Below are 26,172 nucleotides of genomic sequence, written 5' to 3' on the forward strand. Positions count from 1 at the left end.
AAGGGAAAATCATTATGCTTTCCACCTCTGTTTTCCCTTTTCTCTAAGTATTTACAGACCAGACACGGATTTGTCAGCGGGTGCCCAGCCATCCCACCATGTTAACTAGCAGCAGCACCTGCAGAGCAGCGGCCTCCTGGCGCTGGCACTGACACACACCACGCTGAGAGGGAGCCCCTCACCTTGGCACTCTCGGGGTACTCCTCGGGGGCTCGGTGCAGCAGGACGTGCCCTTTGCTGGGAATGTTCAGGTAGATGCAGTTGGCTGCGGCATCGTCAGGCACTGTCAGCTTGTCGTAGCGGTGGTCGCTCATCTGTTGCATGGTCTGCCAGGAGATGGAAGATGCAGCCATTTAGATCGAACATGTCAGCAGCCCCAAAGTAATGGGAGAACAGGATCTTCAGAAACAGCTAATGGTGATTGCCAAGGCAGTCAAGGGCCATTTTGCCATGCAGCTAGTAAGATAGACCCTTTTATGTCTGCCTTTATGGAAGAATCTACTAAACCTAACTGAAAAAATCAGTAGAAAACCTTTGTGCAATGGTGCTTGCAAGCAGCAGGATTAAGCAGGGTACTTGGTAAGCATCCTCTGTGGGGTCTTTTCCTCAAGGATTGCACATTAAGTATGCAAAACTGCTCCTGACACTGATTGAGACTATAGGTGCTCAGCACCTTCAAAAAAAGCAACCATTGTTCAATATATATATAATGAGTATGAATTAAACCAAACGGGACAGGAACGGTTCCCAGCTTGGATATCAGCCCAATCTTAATTCTTTTCAAGGACCTCTCTTCTGCTTTGCAAGCAGTTACTCTTTCACTAAGCACCTGTGCTGGGGAGTGAGCAGGCACGTCTGCGCTAATCCTCGTTCCCAAGGGGACAACACAATACCCGCCTTGCAACAGAAGAGCTGCCGGGTTTCAGAGGTTTGGGTTAGAAATATAAGGATCAAACACAAATGTAGACCGTGGCTGGCTGGAATTTCGGAGACAGAGACTCTCAGGACACGACAAGCATGCAATCCCATGTTTTGGATCAGATCGGTTTTAGTAAGGATGGGAAAAGTCTGAAGACAAGATGCCTGACTCCCAGTTGTAGCATTCCAGCTTTACATCAGCTTCAGCCTCACAGAGACCAAGAATAACACAGAACTGAACAAGGCTCAAAGTCCAAAACCTTGGTCCTAATGAAAGCCTAAGCAAATGCAAGTGTTTCCATTTCTCCCCCAGCCCACCTGTGTTCCATATATCTCGCAAAGATGCAAACAGAAAGAAAAGGCTTTTTTTTCCATATTAAAATATTCACACTAGTATTATCTTTAGAAAAATCTGGTGTAGGCCTGACATTAGTCTGAATTTAGGCTTCAGGCTCTGCTACTGTCTGTGTGAAAGGCAAGCAAACAACTTTCTCATGTTAGCCTGAGAAATCTTAAAGAAGAATTCAAACAAACCTTAAGAAGTGAAAAACTATCTGCAAGTAGTGTTTTTCCAACATGTTTACTAGAAAGAAATATTTACAAAAGAGTGTAGACGCTGAATAACCAATCATGTTCTTTGTACCGAACTACTCTATAAAAGTAGAATTTAGAAGAATAAAGTTTGCTCTCATCTTTACCATCATAGAGAGTCATGTTGTTATTTCTGTGCCGTCCGAAAACCATAGCAACAATCTGGTCTTTTGTTAAGAAGACATTTCAGCTAAACTCCTTTCTCAGGGAGAACCCAGAGATTTACATCACATAGCAGAAAGCAGACTTCAATTTTAGGCACAGGTAAGTTGCTTCCAAGGTCATTCATCTGTACTACTTCTCATTCATTAAAGAAATCAACATGTAGTTGATTTATAACAGGGTTTACAACATACTGGGAAGCAACAAAGAACTCATACCTGCCCACATCTATGGTAAGTAACTCCTTTATAGGTCTACGTTTTTCATGTTCTAGCCTGAGTCATCCACATCCCGTGGAGAACATGAAACTCACAACAAAGAATGCCATGCATTCTTGAGGAAGTGTTATCAGATTGTCATTTCTTGTTCCTTCTCATGTTATGAAACTCTCCCAAGTTCCGAAGGACACATTTACCTCCATAAAAGGTTAATGTGTTGTTCTGGGCAAAAATCCTTGCACCTTTACTTCGCCAGATGTAATTTTGTATTTTCATATGCTTAGCACAGTTGATTTTCCTTCTTATAATTTTGTTTCTGTTATGTTGCCAAGATGCTTTTTATTCTGCTTTCCTTGATGTTGCAGACATCCTGCACCTAGTGTGGCTCTTCTGCCTGGTAACCAGAGTCAGCAGTCATGTCCTCTACCTGCAGCTTCCCTTTTCCTCCCTATACAACGATTTAAAGTCTTGACTAAGAAAACATTTATTAAATCTGTACTAAAATGCATGCACCAGTAGAAGAAAAGCCACTATGTCTAGATTTCACCAAGCTTCTGAACAGTTGTTCTTTCTCTACCCCTTATTGGAAATAGAATTCTGATATTGCAGGTTTTCTGAAGGAACATCAGAAATATATTGTGAATCACTGTGAAACGCTTCCATGGGAAATGATGAAAGAATTCTTAAGCAGAAGGGTAAAGACAGGTCTCCCATTCATTTGCTTCTGCAAATGCTGAAGTGGGAACTACAGCAGCAAGCAGAACTAAAAGACAAGTGGCAGGGCTCTAGTGCCTCAAGGACTGGCTTTGGGGAGACGATGCCAAGGGCACGTTAAGAGGATTGTTTTCAATATTAAAAAACACACAAACAGTGGCTCAGTTAGTTCAGAAACGAATGAGAAAACCTGAGTGAGAAAATGAGACAAAGCAGCAGAGGAGTTTGAAGACACAGCTGTGATAGTGGGACTGGGATCTCAGCTAGCCAGAACAACACCACAAGAAAGCTTTTATTACTAACTGGAGGTTTGACAATATGAGATTACTCTCTTCCTCAGCTCTTAAGATAAAAAGGAAATCATATTTGTAAGCTTTCATCGCTGTTATAACTGTGCCTGACTGTTGCAGTAAAATTTCAAAAACCACTTACTTGAGAGAGTGCCCAGGCAATAACATCCTAAACCTGCCCCACAGGGAGCCTCTGGATGCAGCAGAAATGCACCAATACGACACAATCAGGGTACTTTACAGACCCATGTGGTTTTCTGTATTTCTATTATGTGAAGTCATTAAGTACATCTGCCTGGCCAGATTGACTCCAAGGCAGAGAAAAGGAGATAAAAGCAAGGTTCTTTGATTGTATTTTCTATCAGATACATCCCAAAATATGATGCATTTATAGAGGGCTGGCTTTCTGTCCACAAGTGTTGTACAGCCAGCTATGTTAAGAGCCAGGCATTTCCCGCCTGCCTCGTTTTCTGGGAATTTTCTTCAGCCTAAAGAGGGTAATTTTCACAGCACATTCTCTCAGCCCTTAGTCATGCTTTCCTTACGTTGAAGTCATTCACATAGCCTAAAATGCCTTTTCTATAGTTTTTTTACAGTGTGTCCTCAGACAACTGAGGTAATGGATAAGCTAAATATTCCTAACTATGAAGCAGCATTATGCACGAAGGAAAAATGTGTATGTGTTTTGGGTCTATTATCCCTGACAGAACTAAGATGACTGCATGTACTTTTAAAAGAGGCCAAGGCTAGCTACAAATTTTCCCCCCTCCATGAGGAAGGCCCCAGTCTAAGCCCTGCTGCCCACTCACTCTGTGACCTGCTTACATGCAGATTGCTGCAGGACAGAGAGCGACCAAACCCACCTGCAGTGCACATTTTTATCTCCCACTCCCCACAAGCAAAACCAAACATAAACTAATGTTCCTGTTGCTAACAGGGCATTGAGCACCACACTTAAAAATGCCTGTGTGATGCTGACGGAGAAGCCCAGACTTCCAGGGTTTGATGTTGTATTGATTAGCCACTGTTCACCTGACTGCCAACATTTAAAAGAAAAATCAAATCTAAGCTCAAGTTGAGTGTATGTAACCCTACACCCATGGGATCATTCCCTCACCAACTTTCAGCTATCCTTTCTTAAATCCTTCAAGTCAAAGTATTCTTAAAAGAAAACCAGTCACGTCAAACTATTAAAGATATTTTTTTTATCCCATCTCTTTTCTTAAGTACATTAAGCCTTGGCCTCCTTGACGCTGATGCTTCAGCAACCTTTGGCCTGGGATCCAAGATAATGAAAGGTGTGAGAAAAGATTAAAATACATCAAGGTTCCACCTACAGTAACAAAAATGAAGTATTTTTGTGGTACAGGGCAACTAAAACTGATGAGAAGAGTAACAGCAATAGGCAGTGACACGACCCCAGGCAGGACAGCAGTTTGGAAGGTCAACATGTTTCTTTTGTGCTTGGAGGAAAGACCACTTGTCTGGGAACAATGCTGGGCTATGCCCTTATGCAGCAAAGGTAAAGGTGAGGACAGGCACCTGCCAGTCCACTGCCATCTGGAGGGACAGCTGAGAAAGGTAAATTAGTGCTTGCCACGTGGAAAATACTGCTGATTGCCAAATCTGCTTTTTTAAAATTCTTGCAGCACCCGGAAGAGCTTCTTTTTTAATGCTGCATGGTAGGGTGTCTCCAATCTCGGGTCAGAAGTAATGGTATCCACTTTTGCATCCCAAGATAGGGAGTGAAGGTGACCAAGATTTGGTGCATGGTTTTCAGGAATCTCATCAGCTGTCATACAGAGCATACAGAGTGATACCAGCTCAGCACTGTCGCAGGCCCAGGAGTCTGCCCAGTTTGCTTTGGAACAAGTAGCAAGGTATCTAAAGAATTCAGACAGGTACTGTGCAAGGAAGCATTTATTTTCCTTTTTTTTTTTTTTTTTTTTTTTTTTTTTTTTTTTTTTTTTTTCATTTGCCCCTTTAGAGCTTACCTTTACATACTTCTAGAGCTCCCCTGATTCTTGCACTGGAAGACACAGTGAACAGTTAATCCCCAGTCACCTTTTCCACATCATTCCTGACTTTTTAGCCATCTATGATCTTATCTTAGCTGTCTTTTTTCCAGGTTATAGTCATAGCTTGCTTAGTTTGTCTCCTTAGACAAGCTGTCCAGGCATCTTTCAGTCATTAAGGAACTTTTCTGAATCTTTCCAGTTGCACTTCACCTTCTTTGAAATGAAGGGCCTATGCATTCAAAGTGCACACTACAGACAACATGCAGATGTACCACAGCTTTATCAGTGGCAAAATGATGTTCTCTGTTTGGTTTTCAGCTGAGCTAGAAATTTCAACAAGCTCAGGATCTCATTTCTGCAGTAATGATCAGTCAGAGCACATTATTTCCCATGTGATGTTCAGAATAACAACAGAGTAACAGTCAGAATTGTCATTCTCTCCATCCCAGCTTCACATCATTTTTCACTGAAACTAAAATTCATTCACTGATTTATTGCCATGACTGTCCTTTAAGCTCCTTCCTCATTTCTTCATATTTAGAGAAATAATTGGCCCTGGAAAGAGAAAGCAGCAGCCTTTGGGTCCAACACAAGGAAGTGCAGGACAGAGTGGAGCTGATGAGCTGTGCCACAATGCCATGTGCCTCGTACAGGGACTCAGCAGCTTCTCCCAGTTTCCTTGAAAGCAGTGACCATGAAACACTTGGCTAGGCTGGCCAGAGGGGACAGAGGAGCAGAGCTGGAAAAGCCAGCGACCTTGCTGGAATGTCAAGATCTATCAGGAGTGTCCCCCCTGACATGCAGACAGGCAGAAAAGACAACAGCGTAGTAGGCTCAGTGGGAAGGGGCCATCACAGCCACTGTGAGCAGCATAAATCAAAGCAGAACGATCTAAGCACTCTTGTCAGGCACTGAGAAGCCTGACAGAGGTATGGGATAGGACAGCACAGACCTATAGACACAAACTGCACTGCAGATCTCTGCAGCCAGCGGTGCCCCGGTCTGCCGTGGTCAGTACCCCGGATTTCTCAGTCCACACACAGCCAGGGTGTTGCTTTAATTTCCACCTACCACCCACGGTCTCAGCAGCTGGGCTTTGGGCTTTGCCTCCCTGCTGCACCCTCCCAGTCATGTTTTCCAGAAGGAAGAGCTCTTTTAAACAACCTCTCCCACCCTGCTCCTCGGCTTTTCCTGGCGGGACGCCTTCTGCACCACCACAGATGCGATGGGCACCGAGTGTCACTGGTGTGCACACGTGCACTGTCTGCCCCTCGGAGCCACCACCCCTCACGGCCACAGTGTCACCTGCCTGCCACCTCTGCCAGGGACCACTGCAAGGCAAACCATGACCTGACAAGGAGAAAAGGAAGCAGATTACGTGGGCTGTTGTTTCCAGTTGAGAAGGCAAGAGCATGAATATCCTGTTGTTTGGAACAGGAACTAGGGAGAGAATAGTCAAAGGGAAAAAAAAGAAGCAAAGGGATAGAAACATGAGTCCCCATTTACGCAAAGCAAATGACATCTCAGTCAGCCTCTGACCCAGCTCCTGTGGCTGACAGCCTTACTGGTGAGGGAAAATGTGTATTGAAAGGGACACTTTCCTCATCCTTTAAAAACAAACAAATAAAACTGATTAACAGAATAATCTCTAGTCTATAAATATAACTTTTGAGTCTTTATCTCCAAAGATTCTTCTGCACATATGCAAACTGAACAGCACTAATACTCAGATAACTGCAGTGTCTATTATAACATCTAAAATTAATTCAAAGTTACACACAACTAGTTGACTTTTTAAGGTAGGAGGTCATCTGGCACTCAGTGAAGACCTACATCCTCTGAGATGATGTGTACCCCTAATTCATAAAGTAATGAAGAATATTAGAAGAAGATAGAAGGAGATAAAGGAAAGTACATAGAATTTTATAAGTTGATTAATTTATTGATTGATCATAAATTGATTAATTTTCCTATGTACAAGGATGAGAGAAACAAAGTCTTATTTTTTAGTGTTTAGTTTTAAGGGGAAAGTTCTCAACAGTTCTTTGTATTTCACTAACCTTTCTTTGTTGCCGCGTTACAAAAAAGTCAGCATTCATCTGTACTTTCTGCTAATTCCCCACCTGATGTCATCTTCTTAGGGTTATTAATATTAGTAATGATTTCCACAGCAACCCATTGTGATAGCATAAATAGAGGATTATGACTTCATGTGGGGAATAAGCAGAGGCACAAATGATGAATTCTTAAGGAAGAAGAGATAATGTTTACATGCAAACTTGTGCATTACTAGAAAAGAGTTGCTAGACAGACAATAGGAAAAGCAGATTTAGCTGAGCCTTTTCCTGCTGCATGGCAGTACAGGCTGTTTTCTAAGAACACCAGAGAGATGAAGTTTTCCCTTTGGTGTCTGGAGGCGCTTCTGCGGCAGAGCTGGGAACCCCTCTGCTTTATCCAGGCACTATAACCCTCCTGTCATGCAGGGAAACAGCACTCAGCTCTTCAAAAGCTGGCACAATGCAGAGACTTCAGTTACACAAGATGGAGTAAGAACAAAAGGCATTTAATCAAAGGAATGGGGGCAACTGCCAATGCTAGAACAACTCTTGTGCTCACGTCTTTAAAAGCTCTGCTCTGATCATAGCTTGGATACAGACCAAGGGCATAGTTACCCAAAAGAGACTCCTTTCTATATTATCCTTAAGATGTGTTTTTCATAAGCCTCCCTTGTCCACTGTCAAAACAGCTGCATTAGCAATAGCATCCTCTAGGGAATAATTTAGGGGATGAATAAGCAGCTCCACTCCCAAGAGAAGATATTGGATGAGAGAGTCAAGAACAAGGCAGGACAATCATATCCAAGCTTTTACTGAAAGCAGGAGGAAAAAACAAAGGTAAATTGCTAAAGTCATGGCATTGCACTACTGTAGATATTCCAACAGAGTCCTGACCATAAAGAAATCCCATTGAGTAATGAGGCTGGACTCCAGGATACCAAGGACCAGCACCAAAGTGCAGATGTCACCACTGCTTTGGGTCCTGCTGGGACAAGGCTGTGAGGGGACATGAGGAGTTATGCTATCAGCTGATCACCTGCTCTGCCTTGCACCCTGACTGGCAATGCTGCTCAGTCCTGACATCTGCCATGGCCACACAGCCTCTGTCATTAGCATACACCCCTCTCAAATGAGCAGCTGAAATCCCAGATGTTTCACATGACACTCCATTATTCCAGATCTCAGAGGAAATATGCCAGACCCAGCTGACTGCAGGACTGAGCTCAGGCCATATGGTGGGATGAGTGTCCTCCCTTCCAAGATCCATCAGCAACCCCCACACCCCCTGCATTACCCCAGACCAGTGGATTCACACCAAGGCTTTCTCCACCAGTCCTGGGGAGACCCTAGGGCTGGCCCTTTGGTCAATGCCTGGTATCAGAGCCTACCCAAAGTACAGACTCATTTCTCAGCAGGTGAGAGAACAACTTTATGAGTAGGAACTTGCTACAGATAGAATCCATACTGCTTGCAAGGGAATATTTGAGCTTGTCAAAGCCGGGAACAACATGTGCAAACCTCAGATCCTTTGGGATTACTACTGAGTTATCCAAGGGGTGACAGAGATGGTCTGATCAAGGACTGTGTCCACAATCATCTGCTGCTGTTGAAGTCTTCACTCAGCCCAAAGTGGAGGGAAGTTATGCTCTGTATTAACCTATACAAACAGCCATAAATGTGGCTTTTCTGGATTTAGTATAGAGCAAGAGAATACAGAAAGGAGTGTGCAACAGATGCTGTGTCACAGTTCCATTGTCACCTTGCCTAGCTTTTGCCTTAGCTGCTGGAACCTGAACTGGATCATGTCCTGGGCCAGTTCCTGCCCCTCTGCTGTCCCAGCAAGACCCCGGGGCTGTGTCCCTTGTTGGGGACAACGTGGAGCAGTGTTCACCTGCAGCATTGCCACATCAACTCCCTACACTGGGACTGGCACTGTCACAGCCCAAATCTGTCCTCATTCACGTTCACAGTAAAGGTCAGCAACTCTGACAGTGCCTGATCAGAGCACAAAGCTGACATGTTTATAGGAAATCCTGGCCTCACCAAGGGAACTGAGACATAATCCCAGGCTTCATCATCTCAACAGCCATGGCTAATGTTCAAATGTGGAATTACATGTATGGAATTATAAACAGGTTTAACTACAAGAAGGAATTAAGTGCATGCTGAAAACAGCAGAGGGAAGTTAAAGTTTCAGATGTGACAGTCACCAGAGGCCCCGGTACTTTCTGCACTTTATCTGTCTCTTTCTTTCACCGAGTTTCCTCAAGTGCCACTTTTCAGCTGCAGTCCAAATAAATACACTACACTTGCCAAAACCTGAAGAGGATTTAATGGTTAAAATGTCATTTCTGATTTATTATCTACTTTTAGCATGTGGTCTATTATCCTAAACTCTGTGGATTCATTTCCCAGCTCCCTTGCAGTGCTTTACATTACACATACTGCACTGAACTCACAATCAATTGCACTTGGCCATATATGAACACCAGATACAATTTCTTTTTCTGTTTTTAAAGTATTGTAAAGATACATAAGTCACAATAGTAAGAGCAATCAAGAAAAATCTCCATTTCAAACAAGACTGTAAGTAGATAAATCCTGTTTTAAATGTAAAATGTTAGCATAGCACGATGCAGCAGTTCACTTGTAGCAGTTGCCTAACATGACATGTGAAAACAACTCAATTACCAGAGATGGTTAAGGACAACTCAATCATCTAGCTTGTATGATTACATTTCCAGTCATGAGAAATGGCAACATGAAGGAGGGGTTTAAAATAACAAGCTACTACAATAAAGGAGTGGCATGCTGGGCTGTGCCAGGCAACAGACTCGGCAGCAGCTCAGGGGACTGCACTGCCACAGTCTCTGCTGGGTAACAGGAGAACAGCTGACAGCACTGCTACAGCTCAGCTGAAATCCAAGGAATGCCTTTTAATTCCAAATATCAGAGCCTCCAAGATCCTCTTACACTTGCATTTCCACAAGACTGCAAGAAACTGATTTCCAACTGATTTTTTTTGCTTTAGTGGCACAGTAAACAAATACAAATATATTGTCAAAAAGCAAGAATTCAAATGTTTGGGGAAGCTGGTGATCAGCAGCACTGCAAATACCATCATTTCCAAGACAGACAATTTACCCACTTGTTTGCCAATAATTTCTCTGAAGAGATTTAGACTCCTGGAGAAACAGCCAGATCCAACTCACTGGAACATGTTCTGGGTAACTCCGTATGTTGCTGTGACACGGCTGCCTGATGTAACCTGTCAGCTCTCTAGGAGAGAGCAGCACGTGCTGTGGGACAAAGCCCTGCTCCAGCCCAGACTCCCTAACTCGGCTGCCAGGGAGTGAGCAAACATTATCCTCACACAGAAATGCACTGCTAAATGTCCGGTGCAGAGAAACACGCTGAAAACTGACAGAGTTGATTTATTTTTAAAAATATATCCACAACAATCAGAGACTGCTAGATTATCTTGTTAATTATCATGTTCTTTTAAAAATCTATCTGCCTATTACTTTACCTTGATTAATGCTGGTGTTTACTTGATGGTTAGTAACCAGCAATATTTGATCATGTTAGACAAAAAATGTTTCTAGTTACAGTAGCTAATTTGATGCACTGCAACATAATTAGGCAAGCTGTGCAGAAGGGTTTAATCAAACTCATGAGTTCTCAGATTAGTCCTTGCTCAAATTCAAATTGCAGCACTGAGGAACCAGTATTGTAGTTGAATTTTGGTTGTGTTTATAAACACTCTATACAAATGTAGGGCTGTGGGTACTGACAATGGTCTGAATTGTAGGCTTCAAGCACTGCTAGGGCCTGTGTGAAAGACAAGGGAGCAACTTTCTCATTCTGGCCTGGGAAGATCTTAAGAAGGAATTCAAAACAATTCTTGGGAAGCGAAAACCATCAGCATGTGGTGTTTTTCCAACATGTTTACTGGCAAAGATGTTTACAAAGAGGTGTAGGCTCTAAGGACCAATCATATGAGTTGTACTGAAGTAGTGTATAAAAAGAGATTTTAGAAGAATAAGGATTGCTCTCATCTTTGCATCACACCAAGAGTCATGTTGTTATTTCCATGCCATCCGAAAACCATAACAACATAGGGCCTCTCCCTCCTCCTTCATGACAGAACTTTTACTTCCCCTCTGAATTCTAAAAGACAGGTTTCCTCATGGTAACATCTGAAGTAAATGTCTCCACTGGTCTGACTATATCTCCTTTCTCCCTTTTAACACCAAATTACCAGTTTTTTAATCTAGAAAGCTGTAAATATTAACCTGTATATTCTGTTTATTTCCTTAAAATAACTAAAGTTAAATAAACATTACCATTCTCTTGCCTGATATAGACTCTATGGTTTACACACACACAAGACCCTAACACGTGGTTGTTGTTTCCTCTTTCATTGATCTATATGTATTTTAAAATTCCAGCATCCTTAAGCAGATATTTTAAAAAGACCAGAAAGAGATATGCTTTTTAGAATATTTTCTCAGGTCATTACCTTGAGGGCTTTCTGTGCAGCTTCACTTGATCCGATAGCAATCAAGTTTGGTCCAGCCATGCTGCAGAAGCTCTTCAGATGCAAAGCATCATGAACAGGGACTGTGGAGACAGCATAATCCTGTATGGGAGTTAAGAAGAGTGCTATAAATATTTTTAAAGTGTTCTAGTTCCACAGTTATATGGAGACATTCCATGCTTAATTCTACTGTCTGCAAATTATCAATCCCAGGGCACAGTGTCAACTGTTTAAGTATGACACTCTCCTCTGCACCAGCTTGTCCTGTCTGGAGACTGGCATAAAACCCAGAACATGTTTCAAATACTACTGTTGCTGCAACCATAAAGAAATACATTAAAATGCTTAATTAAACAGTAGGTACACAAAACATCTCTAGGGACCAGCAATAAGAACACAGGGCTGATACATAAGAACATGAAGAATGTGAGTGTTTATGTGCTCTCAAAAAATAACAGCCTCCCACTATTCAACTGATTTTTATGCAACAATCTCACATTTCAGATCCATCTTCAGCATCTATCACTTTACAGGATGCTCAAACCTTTTCAGCAACTTGTACCTTTGGGGTTTTTTTTTTTTAATTAGGTCTTAAATAAAGTACACGAGTATGACAAACATCTTGGCCAGTACAGTTGTTCAATTAGCTCAGTGAATGACAGCTTGTATTTCCTGTGGCATGAAGGAATCTACAAACCTTAAATGTGTCAGCCAGAATTTCTGCACCACGTTGATTTGTCCGCCTGGAAAGACCTACGAAAAATTCTCTGCCTGGAATGAAAAAGCAGACTAGCTTTAGAGACATTCTGGAGCAATCTTTCATGGATTTTCATGTTCTATATTTCCTTTTTCAAGCTGAGCAGTTAAACTGAAAATTCAGCACAAAAGAATGCAACCTGCAATTGTGAGCTGATAATCTAAAGCAATTAATCTTTTTCCAGAAGGCACATTTAAGCAGAAGCATAAATAGCTTCCTCTTCTAAATCTCTGCACTGGTCATTGGGTCAGGAACGACAACAGCTGGGCTGGATTAGTACACCACTGATTGACCATTTCCCTCTCCCTTTGAGATTTCCTCTGGTCTCACAGCAGATCTGCAGCCGTCGGCATCCTCCAGCACCGGAGAAAATCAGTGCTGGATCTGCACTGCCTTGGAAAGGCCTCCCTTCCTGGCCTGCCTCTGTAGGAGATCCTCCTTTCCCTGAGGTGCACTAAGGCAAGCAGCCAGTCTACTGTGATGCTGATCAAGACAAACAGGCTTATTCAGCACAGGCAGGGAGAGCCCCTGTGTGCAGCCGATGTGAGAAAATGCCTAATGGGTTTAATGACATAAAAAACACAGGCAGTGTCTTCATCTTTGAAGTCAACCATGCATGTAAGGTGTCTAGCTCATGACATCCAACAGGCAACTCCACTACATCCTTGATAAACTAAAAATGGGGGTTTTTGCATTTAATTCATTGAACTAGTGACAATTGTATGCACCAAGCTTTTACAAGTCCTGAAAATGAGTCTGGAGTGAACGTTAGCTGCTTGTTACAATAAATATGAAACAACCACAGACAGCTGACTACTGAAAACATTTTTCCTACTGGCACTTTACAAGCTAAAATAAAGTCTGTATGCACAGTGCTGTTCTTTGCAGTGTGTGTACTGCTGCTCCATTTATTCAAGTATTAGACAGGACATTGAGGGTTGCACTGAGAACTCATCTCTCAGCTACCTTCATGACATTTAGTAAACAACCGATTTAGCAAACCACAGGAATGACATTTTATTATGCTGGTATCAGATAACATGCAGTCTTTAAGGCAGTCAGAACATGTAAACAACAAATTCACTACCATTATACCTGTAAATAAGACATCTCCACCATCCAAGGTTGCATTTTCATCCACCATCTCAACTATATTAAGGTTGAGGCTTTCTAGTACTCTCTTCATGGCTTCAACCTGTTTAAAAGAAAGTTATTAAGGACATATTGTACTGCTGAAAAATGTTTAAAAAACCTGCCAGAAATACATATAATTAATAAGAATTAAAGCCTTTTAATGCACCTTTAGCAAGATGGATGGCAGAGTCCTTTGTGGCCCTGCCCATCACAATTCTCCACCCTCTTCAGAGACCTCTGTGGTCTGGGGGGATGGGTTGGCAAGTGGCAGAGATTGGGCTCTCATGTGCACAGAAGCCATGCAGCATTCAGGAGGGACAGACAAGGGGTCCAAACCACGTGTTAAGTCCCGTCCCTCTGCACACCAATATTCTCTTGCAAATCTTGTCCCTCGGATTTGGGCCAGAAAAAACACCAGCAGAGGAGTGATGTTCATTCCTCCCACTCTGCTCAGGCACGTGAGGTGCTTCTGCCAGACATGGAGGTGGCAGTTCTACCACAAGCCCCTCTTCAGTCAGCAGGAAAAAAAAAAATCTCCTAGTCAATAAACGTTCAAATTCTTTATGGCTTTGCAATTTTACTAGGCACTAGTTCTCCTTGCATGTTTGAGCTACTTTGCTTCAGAATTACAAGACATTTCATAGCTATACATTGTGGGACTTACTGCTTGCTATGGAGAGCCTGGAAGTCAGAGCCTGTCTCCTGCTGAAAGAAGCCAGTAGGTTCCTTCTTTCCCAGTAAGGGCTGCTCATATCATTGGCCATCCAGAACAGGGACCAACATTGGCTGTGCTCAAATAACATCACTGTGGTGCCTTGTAAGCTAAAAGAAGGACCCACACACAACCAACCACTCACCAAAAGTGTAAACCTATAACTTGTGAATGTCAATAAAAATAAGAGCTCATCCACAGAAACCACTTGATCCCACACAGCAGCATCTTCATGTTCAGAGAAACTTCCTCACCACAATTAACTAGATGCCCAGAAAGCATTAATAAACATGGCAAACACAGTGAACTCCTTTAATATTTCTGTGTGTCCCACAGGTCACTCATCTATTTAAAGTGCTAAATTAAGCATTTCTAGAAAAAACCATAGGAAGCTCAAACAGGTGACACCATACTAGTCTTACAGCACTATAAAACAACAGAAGCAATTCTAGCAGCCCTGCTCCTAGGCTCTGCCAAACTACACCTGCCATAGCAGAGGACGGACATATGATGGTGACAGGTCCTTCACACTCACTGGGGCAGCCTCACGCAGGAGCAGCACAGTTTGGCTGACACACTTTCCTAAGAGCAGTGCTGGCTTTAGGGAATAAGGAAGGAGACAGACACGATCCACCTAAGCTACCTTTTCATGACTCAGCAATGTGGCATTTGTGAGTGATCCCATTAAACCTGAAGCCCAGGCTCAAAAGGCAAGGGCAGGTCCCCATGGGCTGTCAGGACAGCTGATGTAGGTCTGTGTAAGATACATTGGGGGCAGCACCTTATCCGAGCCTGATCTGCTCTCTGGAAGTTTCTCTTCTTCTCTAGAATCTTCTCACTCTCCAGCTACTTCAGACAAAAAAACCCTGGACAAGTGCACTGTTAAAGTAGGTGCCTCAGTTTAAACTTGTGAAGGACGGAGGCAGATCCTTGTGCCGCCTGCAGAACTCTGATGGGTTCTACTGCGACTCAGAATTGTATTCATGGGTTTTCTGATAGCAAGGGATTCATCCTCCCCACACAAAAGACCATCTAAGGTCTTGGCATGCAGCCTGGAATGAGCCTACAGCATGCCTTTTCCAATTAACACTTCTGTTTTGTTCCTCTGTCTTTCACCTGATGCTAAAATGACTTCAGGCAGAAACCTGGCACTCAAGAGTCTCCAGGCTTAGTAGAAAGGCTTCATTTTTCTATGTCTTGTTGCTTTACCTCCAGCATTCTTTAAAATTAGGTTTATAATGAGGATTGGACCCATGTGGTGTTTTAAAAATAAATGGGGAACAGCTGAGGTAATATTGGAAAACTGCTGTTGTACAAATATGACAATATTTCATAACATCCGTATGCTGATAGCAGAATAATTTCTTTTGTCTGTGAAGCCCAGTGGGTATTACTGTGCAGGTGCTATATGCGTAAGAATCAACAGACCCCAAAGAAGAAAACAGTTGTTTAATATGGAGTAATGGAGATGCAGCATGATAAAAGCAGGGTTCCATTCCAAGAACACACAGATTCACTCTTTTGTGTCGACACGAGGCTGACAGGCAAACTCCCAATTGGGACACCAGTCACAGGCAGTTGGAATAAATAAATAAAACCATCAGTTGGGATTATTTAAGGCAGAAGGCCAAATGACAAGAAAAAGCAGGTTCACGCAGCCTGTTGCGTCGTCACCTATCTCCAGTCAATCTACAAGCTGCAGCAGCTTCCAAAGACAGAACACCAAGAAGAGAAAGCCCTTTCAGGAGGTGCTGCTGAGCAGGTGCTCCCTAGGGAGGCTGCCTGGGCCTGCAGAGGAAATCAAGGCAGTGGCTGCCCCTGCCATGCACCCACTCCCCACACCACCACTGCCCTCCCCTGACCATGTCTCCAGAAGGAGAAGCATCAGCAGAGCTGTGGATGTCACTGTGGCACAAGACCACCACACCCACTTCCCATGGGGAGACACAAAAGCTTCTCTGGACCACAGGACAACACCTGAGATAGCAAAGAGGTGTAAAACCTGGACACCTGCAGACACTACATGAAGGTAGTGAAGACTCATGTAGTGAAGACTTAAGCCTCAAGGCCTCCTGAAGACCTAATGGGACCAGGAATGTGCAACAATTGTGATGAGAGCTGGGACCAGGGATGGGCAGTAGTTGCTGTGATGAGAGAAACACACACCAATCACCACAATGTGGGTGTGAGCTCCCTTTGGCAGGTGGCAAACCTGCTTCTACCTCAGCATTGCAAACCATGCTCAGTGCTGAGAGCCACTGCAGCGAGCACGGGCAGCACAGAGCTCCCCAGGGAGGGGCAGGCAGGGAGGCAGCAGCACTTCACATCCCTGGCCCAGAAGGCCAACTAATAACACTTGCACTAGAGTACCAATTAACTGAAGTGCCTAGCTAATGAGGCTAGTGGAATGTAAATGCTGACTTTGGATTTGTGATTTGAGTCATATGGATGTTTTAAACACCAGCTGCTGATTACCATTTAACTACCAGGCTACATCAGAGATGTCTTGAATTGTTTCTTTACTTAATTTACAGGGGTTGATGCAGCTGTAGCACAGACATTAAGGAAAGTTATCAGAACTAAAAGTTGTCCAAAGTCACAGAAAACTAGTTTAATTTGCTTCATGGTGTCCAAGGCTTTAAAGACATTTGTAACATCCTCACGTTGCTTTCCTCCAACAGTTGGGCTCATTTTAGCTTATAAAATCAAATTTAAATTTTAAAAATGACTGCCATGTAAATAGCTGGATCACTTTTCCATGATGGGTGTTAATGGATTCAAGCTATGTAACACTGTTTTGTAAGGACTTTAGGCAACCAGTAGAAATTCTTAAGAGTTTTAATTGGGATGTGCTGTTCACATGTCTGCTGACGCATGCATGCTAGGAATATCTTTCAATATCCCTTGCTTGTGTAAAATAGAAGTCTCAAGTTACTCTTCTTTTCCCTACAGGCAACACCAGAAACTTCAATCAATTCAAGCAGAAATGAAAAAAGCACAAGCTGAGATGAAGAAGACTGCAGGGAAAACTTGACATTATTAAAAAGGCAACTGAAAAAAAAACCCATAAAGAAGCACATTTGTAAATAAAGGATTCCAGAAAAACAAACTAGGACTGAATAGCCCATCTGCTGAATTTCCTGCAGAGGGGACAGCACAGACTGCATGATCCCCACCATACCACCTCTAAAGCCATCCTGCAGCAGTCCTGAGCTGGGTGTCCAACACAGCATGTCCATGGAACATGTTGGACACAGTTCCACCTTTTAAACAGCATATGCAGCCTTTAGAGTTGGGTTAGTTGGGGTAAAGTCCACACAAGTAGCTTGAATCTGTATCTCATCATTGCAAAAGGGAATCTAAAGCTTGGCCCCATCCTTCAATCTTCTCACATCATGGAGGATTGTGCTACTTTCTGCCAGAGCTCCTACAGAGAGGGAAGAAGATACAATCTCGAGCTAAGGATGGACAGGTAATTGTTATCCTCAAGTAAAATGTTTAAAAAAAGGGACGTAAGAAAGGGGGTTGATTTTACAAAGCCCTCTATTCTGCTCACATTTTACTCTCTCCAAATAACTGATAGCCATTTTCTAAAGTGTGGTGTCTTAACACATATTGGTGACATTTTCATTCATTATGAATGAAAGACTAATTCACAGCGCTAGCTAGCTTTGATGTATAAAAAAATAACCACCTCTTTTTTTCCAGGAAAGAACTAAAAAGCAGGGGATAGAAAAGTCCTCTGTAAAACTGCAGTTACCCAGGAGATACCAGTAAAATACACAAAATATTTGGACGCTACCTGATTACAAGCATTGTCACTATGAAGAAGACTGACACTGCTTGCTTTTTTCATAAGCAGCCAAGAGGAAAAGTCACCTTCCCTCACTTTATCTCCTTTATTTGAAAACTAAAATCCCAGGTAGTCAGAATTTTTGCACACAAAGAGAGCACTCATCTGTGTCCTTTCAGATTTCTGTATCTTATTATCTCAGGTCAGTTTAAGGTTTGTAACGTGATATTGGGTTTCATTGTACGTGTATCCATTAGTACATGGGTTGAGTGTTAAAGCTTGTATGCTTTGTGCAGTGATATTTTTCTAATAAGCACATTCCTGGTGTGAGATGGGATGTGTCTAATCCATAGCAAAGCTGATTGAGAGACAATGGGCTCCAGCCAGCTCAGCTCTGTTTCAAGGAAGGAGGACAATAACTGCGTTTGACATTTATAAAAATCTAATTTCCTCGTGCTTTAAAAATGGAGCTCATTACCCTTCGGACTGGTGCCTTCCACCAATTACTGTAACTGATGTGTGGGGATTTTTTTCCTTCTCTATATTAGTACTTGATGCACTCTAAACACAGGCTGCTTCCTAAATTATTTACTGATCTCCTGTGCATAACCACATTATGGGATTTATGTTATTGACAGTAAGAAGGGAATTACTCTTTTCAAAAGACAGGGAAATGATTTCGCAAGCCACCATCTCACACCTGCCAAGAGCAGGGCAGCTTTTCCCCTGGGTGGTGGGGCCACGGGTGAGGCACCACTCAGGCTCCCAAAATGCCCCATGGGCAGGGGCACAGCTGGGGCTTGGCAGAAGTTGTGGATGGTGTCAAATCAGGCATCTTCTAATGACTGCAACGAGCGATCTGCCTTTGTCTCCAAGCTCATGGTGAAAGGGGGAAGGTGCCTCCAGCCCTTAAAGGAAAGGATGCAGAGATTCAGAGGGCAGGAGACCCCCCCATGACCCAGAAATGAGGTTTCTAAGCTAGCACAGCTCAGCTCCATGTTCTCACCGCTCAGCTCTCCAGAGACCAACCACAGCTCTAACAAAAAGGGCTCTCAGTCCAAGACACATACTCCACTGTCTCCTGAAAGTTTACATCCACCACCCATTTCTCCAGCTTGTTAAATCACAAATACTGCACTTCAGACTTTGCTTCATTGTGTTTTAAACAGGCATTCATAGCTGTGCAAAGAAAATGCCAGACTTAACATATGCAAAAGTTAGACTATAATAATCTCAAAAGCGATTATTTCTGGAGCCATTAGCTCTGAGTTCACAAAGTGCCACTGTCAATATATAATACATTTTTCAGCAAGGTTCTGAGTAAAAGCTATAAATAGAGATGAACAAATCCGGGGCCAGGAAAGGGTAGACTTCAGGTTTGCAAAACCAGATACCAATGTTGGTCACAATCCAGGTTCTTGCCTGCCTGAATCTGCTCTGTTTGGATGTGAAGGAAGTCTGTCACCTTTTGACAATAAGCACTGCCCTTCTGGACTTGCACAGGTTTCAAAGAAAATAAAGCAGTGCTGTAATAGTTTTGAGGGGTTTTGAGAAGGAAAAACCCACTCTTGGTTGTTTTCTTGCTTTAAGTAGGTCAGATGCACATCCTTGTTCATATTGATCTCAGAAATTTGTGGGATGTGGCAGCGTTTCCAACTCATGTTCCCAGTGTTGACACCAGAAAGGGCCCTGGCTCTTGAAAGCTCATCAGGGAAAGAGCAGAAGAACAAGACACTCTGGAACTGCTATTCAGTGAAGGTCATGCAGCAAGGGTGTGTTAAGAGCAGGACAAAAAAGGTTAGCTCTGTCCTACAAACAGCCACCAGCACACCCTGGTAAGGACATTCTGTACCTGCCATTCCCACTTCAATGAGCTGATAGATTTGCTTTGGCAATCAATCTCCCTTTTCACCCACACAGGGCCTTTGTGTCCATCTCACAGCCTCTTTTGAGACAGGGAGAAAAGGTAAAGACCAGCAGTAGCCTGGTCCCAAAGCAGATCACCAGCAGCAGCACACTCCTGGATAACACAGGTGGATATGCTGCTCCCAAGACACCCACACAAATCACATCCACACTGCTCAGTTCTGAATAATCTGAGCATGACTTCACTAAACTGGGCTGAACATCACAATACCCAGAAAAAGATCTTTTGGCATTTCAGGTGCTCATAGCCTGCCACTCTGCCAACATGGAGGTCCAAGGCCAGGCCCTTGCCCAGGTGGCGGGGTGGTCACACAGCAGCATCACTCAGCCTCCAGTGGCCGTGCCAGAACACCAACCAGCACACAGGCAGCACAGCTTGCCCTCAAGCCTCAGCCATTTTCATCAAACAAGGACACAGCAGGGACAAGAAGGAACACCAAGGGACTCCTGAACTGTATTCTCAAGGGGAAGACAACTTATTAGTTTCTCCTGATACACAGATCCCACGATAATGCTTTTAGATTGCAGCTCTGAGGCAGTTTCATGCTTAACCAAAGCTTTGCAACAAGCAGGTGCAGTTTCTGGCAGAATTTCAGAGGTTTATGAATCATGGAGTTCAGAAAGGGCCACAGAGCTAATGATCCCATTTGTTACTGTCCACACACTGCTCATTACAGATCCAAACCCATTCACTGCCCTACTACTGAAACAGTCTCACAGGATGTGCTGATGTACCTGGTGTAGAGTGGCCACTGCCCCAAGAGAGTGACCTGAGACTGAGGTGAGCACAGGACCACACCAGGGATTAACAGGCAAGGGGAAACATGGAAAAAGCTGGGACTGCCACATGTAGGAAAACCAGAATAAGGAGTGGCCTCTAGAGCTTCTTATCCTAGAACAGCTTCTTAATCAAGCAAGAGCAGAGCTCCAATCTGACTGGTCTCAGAAATTCAAGCAGCAACCTCGCTTTCCAGGTATATACAGTTAAAAACACAATAAAACTGGTTGTCCTTTGAACACATTGTGTTTTAATATCTAAGCAGAACTGAAGCGCATAAGAACAACTTTACACAGCTGACCAGGAGTAAAACCTGCCTGGGTTTCTCCTTCCTCTTTTTCAAAATGCAAGCACACTATTTCCCATAAAGCAGGAGCCAGCAACCAGCTCACTTGCTACAAAAAGTTGGGCTGAAATTTCAACCCAAAGCAAGTGGAAATAATTTCAGTCAGGTTTAAAAAATTCAAGGGGGAAAAAAAAAGGGTGCTTAAAACCATGAAGATTTAAAGTCACTAGGAAGAATAGACTCTCTAAGATCCACTAAGCATAAAATCAGTGGAAAAGTTTAAGTAGCATGAATGCATTGTTACAGACAAACAGAGAAGATTTTGCCGGATAAAGATGATGACATGAAATTTAAGTCGTACACAGGCATGCTGAGAAAGTAATGTTCTAAATACTTTCTGCTTACAATTACAAAATGATCAATTGTTAAATGTTGGACAGAGAAATATATTCCATTCTGTCTGGACATGCACAGCAGGCCAAGAATGCACCTGGATAAGCCAAGCATTCATTATCTCCCAGACACTCAATATCCCATAATACCCTCAGCGGCTGCCAGCTCCTTGTCCATCGTTGACCAAACGCCATGTGCCCCATTTTACAGCTGAAAAGTATTTAAAATTCATGAAGCCTGTTGAAAGCTCAACTGTCACATTCTGCTCATTCCACAGGGTATGGGAAAACCGTGCAGAAGGGACATTTCAACCAGGGCTATTATGGCTCTTGAATAACCAATATTCCATTAAATTGCTAATAAACCCACTTGAAGATAAGTTGATCACAATCGAACCATACAGTAGCATTCCTTTCCTTTAACACCAAGTTGTCAGGTTTCACTCTGTACTGTACTACTGTTTCTGTGCCATTTGTTCGTGCCTTGACACAGAGCATTCAAGACACTCACTTTGTCCCCAGTAATCTAAATGCCCTATTCTAAAGAGGCTGAAAGATCTTTGGCAAAGATACTCTGCTTATGTTAAGGTAGGGAAGTCTTTGTAAAGCAAAAATGAAAAATAATTAAATACCCTCAACAGAGAAATGTGGGGCTTTGCAGCTTCTTGAACAAGGTGCCCAAAATTTGAACACAGTGGTAAATGGTATGAGCACCTCCAAGCTTCCCTAGCGCTCAGCCAAACTCAGTCTGGTATGAATTTTCATTTGAGTTCAGCAACTCGTTTCATCCTTCCTTCACTAAATCTTAGTTTTATCAATAGAATATAAAAAACTTCTGGAAAAAGCTTCAAGAGTATTTGTTCTGTATTAAAGTGGATTTTGTTAGATTCCTCACAGTTAGTTGTCAAGCTGCTGGTGTGTCTGCCACTGTCCGCTGACCTGCTGTCTGCACATGTCCTTGTAGCAAGAAGGCTCCAGATTTTGTGATTTTTTAACACTGAAAAGCATATCAGTGTTCTTCTCAGAGGGTATTTAAAAGCTTTAATTTTTTATCAACTAACCCAACACTGCTAAAAAGCAGCTCTAACCCAGCTCCATCCCAGAAAGGAAGAATCATCACTACCCAGCTCTGACTCTTCCCATCATCTCTCTGAGGGAAACAACCTGCAGATTTCAGCTGCACAAATGGCCAGGAATCATCATCACAAACACCTGATCCCATTTAGTCCCTCTGGACTAGACAAGACCCAGTGGTTGCCACCACATGTCCATTGCCACATCCCAAGGATGGGCAGGGAGGAGAAGCAATTGCTCCAGAGGGCACCTGCCAGTCCTGGCTCCCTCCAGCCGATTCAGCTCAAGGAGCAATGGCACGTCAAAGGCAACAAAGAATATTTTTCTTCATGTTGAATTCCCTCAATAAGCGGCCTTTCACGGAGGAGCATCCGGTTGCTCCATGTTATTTTTTAACAAGGGCCCCACGGGCAGAGGTTATACTAACCCAGCATTTTTTCCTCTCTAATAATAGGTTTCATTCATGCTTGCAGAGAAGTTGACCTGTCTGCTGTATTTTAGCTATGTTAACACATCCTGCAAGAGTGCCCTGAAGTGTCTAGACATATATAACAACAATAATGGCAGAAAATTTGAATTCTGACCATTTTCCATCTCTTAGCTAGTTCTAGTAAGGTTTCCACTGGCAGATAAGAAAAGTGTCATGCCAGCACGACTGTGGAAGTTTTCTGGTAGTCACAAAAGGGAGTTAAATCCTTGAAGACAAACCAATGGTTTTAAACAGTCAATAATACATCTCAACATAAATCAGCTAACAGAAAATCATCTAATGATCAAATTTGCCATCACAGGGCTAGGTGGGACACTTCAACCTGCAAATAACCTTTACCAGTCTAATACTATACTGACAAGTTTTAATAAATTCTCAAAGCAAATTACGCAGTAGGTAATATGGCAATTATTCCTTGAACTCACAGTAACAATGGAAAAGAAAGAGCCAGTTTTCCAAGTGCTGCTTCAGCACCAACTTCCCATTTGAGGCTTACAGATATTAGAAGGGAACAAGGATAAAGCAGAAAGCATTAAAACATGAAGAGCACATACAGCAGTTGGTGCAGTCTCTTTTATCAGTGCATTGTCCTGAATTTCCTCGCAGGCTCTTCCCGTGTTCAGCCCAGGCTCCAGCACTGGGCTGAGAAAAGCCTCTGGTCCCCAGAAGCTTCCTATGCACCCTGCAAATGCAGAGAGGGACAATGGAAATGCAGAGAGGGACAATGGAAATGCAGAGAGGGACAATGGCACCTCTTGGGCTGCTCTGCCAGGACATCCCTCACCCTCCTGTGCCTCTCCAGACAGAAGGGCTGCAGTACATGCTTTCTCCTCACCTTTTGCATTTGTAAGCCGTAAAACTACAGACAATAATTCATTTAAAAACATCAACAACTGTACATAGACTACCTTCACTGCAATGTACATGTCAATTGCATTAACACAACACTAGGCAAACTGAGCTCCTGCTTTTAGCCAGCCTGCCCAAAGCCTGCCTCCCTTTCTTCCCCCACTGATGTCTCTGGGGAACTGCAACACTGTTGCTCAGAAAAATTAACAGAGCAGCGAGTTATAGAACAGGGAGTTCACGGTGATTAAACCTCCTACGTGACAACATTCAGTCCCTCTGCCCAAGAGAGGACAACAACCCACGAGAAGCTGAACCATGGCCTCAGCCCTGAGGAGGGAGCACGGGAGCCTTCCCAAAGCCGCTCCAAAACCTTTCCACTGAAAGTGCTGTGAAAGGCACGTGTCTGCCCTGGAAATCACTTTGGATGTAATTGATACATCAGCAGCAATCCTGAAAAACTGTGGATTTCTTTTTTATGGCAAACGTCTAAACCTTTGGAAAAGGGACACAGCCACCTGCTCTTCACACAGTGATGTTTCACCCAGCCAAAAAGGGGCACACATACAAACTCTGATCAACACAGCCCTGAGCTATGCAACAAACAGTAATGAAGTACAAGCCAAAGGAATTCCTTCAAGGCCTCCATGCATTTAAATACCTTTAAATCTACATGAGTTTCAATGCACTGACATTTAAACAATTTGCCTGAACAATTTCTGCAACACAGGCACATAGGTAGAGAATTTTGTTTTTTTCAAGATGCAGTACATATCATTTTAATACTCAATGATGGATATATACTGATCAAGTTTCAACCCAAAACCTAGGTTAGAATACTACATCTTTTTGCTTTTTCAAAAAGAAATTGCTTAGGTGATTATTCTAAGTTCAAGTCAGTGTCATTTCAGAGGACACTGTTGCTTTGATTACCTGCATTAATGATTCTTGCAATTCCACACAGATTTGTCAGGACAGCATTTAGTTGTAGGTAGGAATTAGAAGGGCCAAACCTGAACACAGTACCTGAGCTCTAGGCAGGCAGAAGAGGATGAATTCTCCCCCATTCAAGTTGTCCCTTTACATTTTACACCATAAATGCAGAATGCAAATGTCTGCACGCCTGTAAGGAAAGCACTTTCAGAGCACCAACGGGTGCAGTGTGGTTCATTGTTTTGCTCCTTTCCCAGCCAAACAAGCTGCTGCACACTTCTACAGATCCTGAAACCACATTCTTTAAACAGAGCTAAATATTGCATTCAGCTACTTAGTACAGAGAAATCGGGGGTGGAAACAGTGTTACATTTAAAAAAAACCACATTTCGGTGCCATATTTGCAACTCAGTCTGCACTTCGGTGCTGTAGAAACATCTTCCAGTGTTCACACATAAAAGTGAATTTAAACAAAGGGATGCTTGTAATGCAGAGAGATGGAGGGGGAAAAAAATGAAGAAAGTAAAAATAACAGGTAAGTAAAAAGCAACTGTTCAAAGATTCTACATAATTAAAGCTCTTGTGGTAAAAAGACACTTTAGATGTGAGACTCCTAACTCCATCATGCTCCTTTAGAAAGGTGTGCTTTTGCCAACTGAGCCCTCTCTTCTTCATCACTCAGCAATCCCACTCCTGGGCATTGTGGACACAGCTTCTTCAGTATCTGCCTCCTTCATTTTGTAAGCAGTTATTTTGGAAGTACCTCTCTGCAGGCCTTTAAGAAATGACTATTTCACTTAGAGTATTCTTTAATAAGAGCTACCCAGAGGAGGAAGTAAATACAGTAGTAACTCTTCCCAGCTACACTGCACTGGGCTAATTGCTTTTGATGACCTACATTTCCTAATTATGCCTCCTCTATTGAGGTAGAACGTGCCTATGTTTCGCTGCACCCAAGCTGGCGCCCTTTGCCGAGCAGCAGCAGTGATCCCGAGGGATTACACACTGGAGCACCCCAGCTCTGCCCTCCTGCCAGCTCTGCTTTGGGGGACACGGTGATGCAATGATCCTCTTCATGTCTGGAGCAACACCTGCCATGCAGGAGCTCAGCACACACCCACACGGCACAGAGCAAGCAGCAGTGCCTGCCGGACGGACACAGCGCAGGATCAGCGCATTTCCAGCCTCACGTGGGAATAGGGAGCACATCTGCTGGAATAACAGCCAAGAGCTGACGATACATTAGACTCCAGTAGTGCTTTCTAGTCAGTCTAATGGCTTTTCCTTTCTCCACACAGCTTCACCACCATACAGAAGTAAAGAGAAGCACTGAAATTTATATATTTGTAACCAAATGGAAACTATTACCTAAGAAGTTGCTATCAACACCACCACAGGTGTGGAAGAAATGTGACAGCTTGTAAGTGTAGCATTCTCAGGCAAGGACGATGCCAGAGCCTGCAGCTACCTGCTGCAAACAGAAGGTGAGCTTGGGGCTGGAGTGACAGTCACTCATGAAAAAGTTAAATGAAAACCACTGAAT

General features: G+C 43.2%; 1 protein-coding gene across 3 annotated transcripts in view; it reads right to left on the reverse strand.

Moving 5' to 3' along the window:
• Nucleotides 1-26,172, reverse strand: part of DDAH1 (dimethylarginine dimethylaminohydrolase 1) — a 94,915-nt gene that overhangs the window by 4,553 nt on the left and 64,190 nt on the right. For all 3 annotated transcript variants that reach the window (XM_063407432.1, XM_063407430.1, XM_063407429.1), the window contains 4 exons: nt 13,361-13,460; nt 12,206-12,279; nt 11,491-11,610; nt 183-326 (listed from right to left, as the gene is read on the reverse strand). In XM_063407432.1, the coding sequence (XP_063263502.1) occupies nt 183-326; nt 11,491-11,610; nt 12,206-12,279; nt 13,361-13,460 (438 nt within the window). The remainder of the gene's footprint in view (nt 1-182; nt 327-11,490; nt 11,611-12,205; nt 12,280-13,360; nt 13,461-26,172) is intronic.

The sequence above is a fragment of the Prinia subflava genome, chromosome 10 (genome assembly GCF_021018805.1).
Source record: "Prinia subflava isolate CZ2003 ecotype Zambia chromosome 10, Cam_Psub_1.2, whole genome shotgun sequence".
NCBI lineage: Eukaryota > Metazoa > Chordata > Aves > Passeriformes > Cisticolidae > Prinia > Prinia subflava.